The following is a 5578-nucleotide window of genomic DNA, read 5'->3' as shown; positions in this document are numbered from 1 at the left end:
GGGGTCCCCCAGCCCCATGCCCCGTACCCTGCAGGGGGGTCCCCCAGCCCCATGCCCCGTACCCTGCAGGGGGGGCTCCCCCAGCCGGGGGTGGTCCGTGCCCAGCCCGTTGGCCGCTGCTCGGGCGCTTCGCCGCTCCTCCGTCAGCTGGGGTGGGGGACAAGGGGCACAAACCCCCCCAGTGTCACACCACGGGCACCCCCGGACCCCCGTGGTGACCCACGGCCCCATAGACATCACACCATGGCCCCCCTGGATGTCACACCACGGGGATCCCCAGGGACCCCTGGTTGTTCCGTGGGGACACCAGGGGGAGAGGGGCTCACGCTGGGGGCTGGCTGGGGGGGCCTGGGGGACCCCAGAGGTCTCACCTACCCACAGAGCCGGCGTGGGATGGGGAAGCGGGGTTTGGGGGTGTCACCTGGACATAGACGTGGTACAGGCCAGGGGAGGTCCCGGGGGGAAATGGGGGGGGGTCTCACCTGGGGACAGACCTGGTGCAGCCCAGCAGGGAGGTCCCGGGGGGGTTGGGGGGTCCCGGGGGTCTCACCTGGGCGCAGACCCGGTGCAGCCCCATGGCGATGGCGCTGGCCGGCCCCTCACAGTGGAACACGTGGCACTTCAGCACCTGCGTCAGGGGGTCCCGGGCCACGTACGCGAAGTCCCTGGGGAAGGGGGGGCGTGCTCAGGACCCCCCCGGCCCCCTCCCTACCCAGCGTGGGCTGGGCCTGGGGGCACTGGGGGGCTGGGGGCAGGTCGGGGCCGTACCTCTCCCTGCATCCCCGGCAGCACGGCAGGACAGAGCAGGGTTAGATGGGGCGGGGGAGGTATGGATCCCCCCCACAGCCCCAGGACCCCCACAATCCCCCAGAACTGGGTCTGACCCCGCTCCACACCCTTCCCTGCTGGGGGGGTTCAGTGCTGAGACCCCATGGCCCCCATCTGCCACCCACACGTGGGACTCCCCAGTCGTGTACACAAGACCCCCACACCTCATCCATACGGAACCCCCCAGCCCCCTGCCCACCTCCACACCCAGATTCCCCCATCCCTGTGCCCCACATACATGGTAACCCTCCAGCCCCACATAAGTGGGACTCCAGAGCCCCCACTCCATGCACGTGGGACCCCCAAGCCCCATGGACCCCCACACGCTCAGACCCCTCCCCACCTCTGCACCCCACATACACAGGACCCCAGACCCACATGCACCCAGCCCCCTGCAGACACCAGCCCCCCGTGCAACTGCCACCTGGCCCCGTGCCACCCCACACACGGGTCCCCTGTGCCCCCACCTGGCCCCATGCCACCCCACACCCCACACGCGGGTCCCCTGTGCCCCCACCTGCTGCCGTGCCGCCCCACACCCCACACATGGGTCCCCTGTGCCCCCACCTGCTGCCGTGCCACCCCACACACGGTACCCTGTGCCCCCACCTGCTGCCGTGCCGCCCCACGCCCCACACTCGGATGCCGCCCACGGGCTGCGCGTGCAGCAGCGCCCGGTCCCGGGGGTCCACGAGCTTCAGCGTGCGGCCCTCGAGCAGCAGCAGCGCCCGCGCCTGGGGGCACAGGGTCAGGGGCTCCCTCAGCCACCCCCGGCGCCGGGGCGGCGGTGAGGGGGGCCGGGGAGGGGTCTGGGGTCACTCACCTCCCCCCAGGTGCCGGGGGGGGCCGTCGCGGGGCCCCGAGAGCTGCCGGATGCAGGCGCTGACGGTGCCGCTGCTGCGGCCGGGCCCCAGCTCCTCCTCCCGCAGCTGCACCCAGCCCAGGGAGCGCACAGGCAGGCCCTGGGGGCAAGGGGGGTGTGGGGCTGGGCACAGAGGGGCAGGGGGCAGCGTGGGGCAGCCCCAGCCCCCAACAGAGACCCACCCCCCCTCCCCGTGTAGCCTCCAGTCCTGGGTCAGGGGGGACTCGTAGGAGGGCACGGCCGAGGCCCCTCCCATGGGGGTGACAGCCCAGGGCAGTCCTGAGGAGGGTCCCTCAGCCCCCCAACAGTGGGCCAGACCCCACAGGGGTGGGGAAGGGGCCCTGTGGGTTAGAGGATCAGGGCCCGGCCCTACCTTGGAGTTCAGCACGTCCTCCTCGCCCAGGGCCATGCTGCAAGGGGAGGTGGTCAGCAACTTCACCCAGAGACTCTGGGTGAAGACAAACCCTGGGAGCCCCCCCCAACCCCAGCCCCCAAGACCCTGGGACCCTCCCCACCCAACCACTGCTTCCTGAACCCTGGGGTCCCTCCACCCCACAACCCCTGACCCCCATACTCTGCCCCCCCACCCTACACCTAGATCTCTGCCTCCCATGACTCTGAACTCCCCACACCTGGATCCCTGTCCCCTGTGACTCTGGAACCCTCCACGCCTGGGTCCCTGCCCCCAGAGCCTGCCTCCCAGCCCACACCAGATCTCCCTCCCCCCACGCTGCTTGTGCCCTGAGGTCCCACCTCCCCCTAGGGCCCAGGCACACAGCCCTACACCCCACAGCCCCCGTGTCCCCCCAGCCCCCCCGCACCCCTCTCCTGGCGATCCTGGGCCTGGCGACGGCGTCTCTGCATCTGACGCTCCTGGTTCCTCATCTTCCTCCTCCTCCTCCTCCTCGGCCGTGGGGTCCTGGGGGGCAGGGGGGGCTCGGTGGGGCTGGGGGGGCCACTGACCCCTCCTCCCCCCTTCCCCCCACTGCCCCCCCTCACCTTCCACAAGTCTCCGTCGCCGAAGGTCTCGGCTGGGGCGAAGCTCGTCCAGGAGAGCTGGGGAGGGTGCTTTGGGTCAGGGTGCACCATGGGGCAGCCCCACAGCAGCCCACAGCCACCCCACGGGCACCCTGTGTCCCACAGCCACCCCACGGGCATCCTGTGTCCCACAGCCACCCCACCCCACCCCACAGCCGCCCCCAGTCACACCATAGGCACCCCGTGGTTGCCTCCCAGTCACCCCCCAGCACACTACGGCCACCCCACTCCTGATCCACAACCCCTGACGCCCCATGGCAACACCACAAACACCCACAGCCACCCCCAGATGCCCCACAACTGCCCCCAGTCACCCCAAGGCTGCCCCACAGCCACCCCACGGTCACCCCATGGCAGCCACATGGCCACTCTCTGGCCTCCCCCCAGCTGCCCCACAGCCACCCCGTGGCCTCCCCACGGTCACCCCACACCCATCCCATCCCTCAGCTGCCCCACAGCCACCCCCCCGGTCCCCACTCACGGCAGGCGCCTCGGTGGGGGTGCTGCCATCAGAGGGGGTCTCGTGGGGCCCCCCAGGGGGCTCCCACTGGGTGGTGCCGGTGGGGACGTGCCAGTAGTAGGTGCCCGAGGTGTCCTGCACCCGCAGCCACCCGGGGGGCAGGTCCCCGTGTGCCCCCGCGTCGCGCGGCCACAGCGACTCTGGGGGGCACGGGGGAGTCAGAGGGGTCAGCCCAGCCCCACACAGAGCCACACACAGCCCCCGTGCCCAGGGACATGGGGACCCCCAGGAGGGCTCTACAAGGACGAGGGGGCAAAGGGGGGGGGGCATGGAGCTAACTGGGGCTGGGGGGCAGCGGTGGGCGCACAGCTGGGGGTGGGGGCAGACATGGGGCTGACGGGACCATGGGGGCACGGGGGAAGGGGTGGGCAGGGGCGGCCGTGGGGCAGTCACGAGTCACCGTGGTGCCCACCTGGCTCGTCGGGGGAGCTGCCCTGGCTCAGCGTGGCCCAGCTCGAGTCTTCGTCGCTGCCGGGGCCGGGCCCCCCGAAGAGGCGGCTGGCGCTGCGCCCGGGGGGCTCCCGCGGGCCCCGCTCCGCGCCCAGGGCCGGCGGGGAGACCCCTGCCCCGTCCTCCTCCTCCTCGTCCTCCTCCTCATCTTCCTCCTCCTCCTCCTCCTCCGAGGCGCCGATCAGCAGCGCCCGGGGGTCCCCGGCGGCGTTCCGGGCGTTGCGGGCCTGGACCCCCGGCTCCAGCGCCCCCGGGGACGCCCCCGGGCCCGGCCCCGGCTCCAGCTCGTTGCGGTTCTGGTCCCGGCCGGCCTTCGCCCAGCCGCCGCCGGGCAGCTCCTCGGCCGGGGCCCCGCCGGGCCCGGTGCGGGGCTCGGGGGACAGCCCCAGGCTCAGCCCCGGGCACCGGTTGTCGTTGGCGAGGTCGCTGCGCTTGCTCAGGGCCCCCGACATGGCGAGGACACGGGGACGGGCGCGACCCCCGGCACGGCGGGACCCCCCGGCCCGGCCCGGCCGCTCCTGCCGCTGGGGGGGTCCTACAGCCCCCGGGCCGCCTCCGCGTCCATCGGGCCTGGGGGGAGCGGGGGGGGCAGCGCGGGCAGGGGACCCCGGACACGGACCCCCCGGCTCCCCCCCGCCCGGGGTCCCTCCGCTCCCGCCCCGCGGCCCGACCAGGGGAGACCCCCGAAGGCCCCGGACCCCCCGCCCGGGCCGGGCCCGCGGGGTCTCAGCGCTCCCGGCCCCCCCATCGCCCCCGCAGCGCAGCGGGGCCGGCCCGTGTCACTCCCGCGCATCCCCCCCGTTCTCTGCCGTCAATCCCCATCTCCATCCCCGTCTCCAGCCCCGTTCCCGTTCCCATCCCGGTCCCGTTCCCGGTACCTGCGGCGGCGGCTCCGCTGCCGGGGGGTCGCGGGGGGGGTCTGGGGGGGGGCTCAGGGGCTGCGTCACTTCCGCTTCCGGCCAGCGGAGAGACAGCGCCCCCTCCCGCGCCGGCACCGAGCGGGACCCCCGGGAATAGCGGGAACCTACCGGGACCATCCCGGGAATAGCGGGAACCCTCCGGGACCCCCGGGAATGCTGGGAACCCACCGGGACCCTCACCGGGACCCCCGGGACCTCCCCGGGCACTGCCGGCGGCGGGGGGCTCTGTCCGGCCCGGGGGGCGCAGCAGGAACCGGGCAGGCTGGAGAACCTGCGGCCCCCCCCGGTGCCACCCCCGGAGCCGGTGCCCCCACACCGCCCGTGTCCCCGCACTGGTACCGGGGGCCCGGGGAGTCTCGGGGCTCCAGCTCTTGACCCATCCCGGAATGGCAGCACCGGGGCGTCCCGGGGGGTCTGGCCCGGGCTGTTGGGGCAAGATGGGGACGCGGGGGGTTGCGGGATCCCTGCTCCCAGTATGGACCAGTCTGACCCAGTACAGAATCCCAGGATCACTGAGGCTGGAAAAGCCCTCCCAGCCCATGGATCCCCCCTGTGCCCCATCCCCACCTTGTCCCCCAGCCCAGAGCACTGAGTGCCACGGCCAGGCCTTCCTGGGACACCTCCAGGGCTGGGCACTCCAAACCTCCCTGGGCAGCCCCTGCCAAGGCCTCACCACCCTTTCCAGGAGGAAATTCCTCCTCCTGGCCAACCTGAGCCTCCCCTGGCACAGCTGGAGGCCGTTCCCTCTCCTCCTGTCCCTTGTTCCCTGGGAGCAGAGCCCGACCCCCCCCGGCTCCCCCCTCCTGTCAGGGGGTTGCAGAGCCAGAAGGTCCCCCCTGAGCCTCCTTTGCTCCAGGCTGAGCCCCCCCAGCTCCCTCAGCCCCTCCTGCTGCTCCAGCCCCTTCCCCAGCTCCGCTCCCTTCCCTGCACACGCTCCAGCCCCTCCGTGTCTCTCTTCCA

General features: G+C 73.3%; 1 protein-coding gene across 1 annotated transcript; it reads right to left on the bottom strand.

Annotated features, from left to right (window-relative positions):
* Positions 1-13: 13 nt before the first annotated feature.
* On the bottom strand, positions 14-4605 carry LOC113962910 (amyloid-beta A4 precursor protein-binding family B member 1-like; the record flags this gene model as incomplete). The annotated part of the gene is given in 12 exon segments (XM_027673701.1): positions 14-147; positions 551-665; positions 769-774; positions 1438-1562; positions 1652-1673; positions 1675-1790; positions 2064-2100; positions 2512-2609; positions 2690-2746; positions 3210-3388; positions 3661-4268; positions 4577-4605. Coding segments are annotated over 11 exon segments (1379 nt in total), but the record flags the coding sequence as incomplete, so codon positions are not given.
* Between the last annotated feature and the right edge of the window lie 973 nt (positions 4606-5578).

This window comes from Neopelma chrysocephalum, unplaced genomic scaffold (assembly GCF_003984885.1).
Source record: "Neopelma chrysocephalum unplaced genomic scaffold, ASM398488v2 Primary Assembly neopelma1_185795, whole genome shotgun sequence".
Lineage (NCBI taxonomy): Eukaryota > Metazoa > Chordata > Aves > Passeriformes > Pipridae > Neopelma > Neopelma chrysocephalum.
Note: the sequence above shows the minus strand (reverse complement) of the source record. Positions and strands in the feature narration are given on the sequence as shown.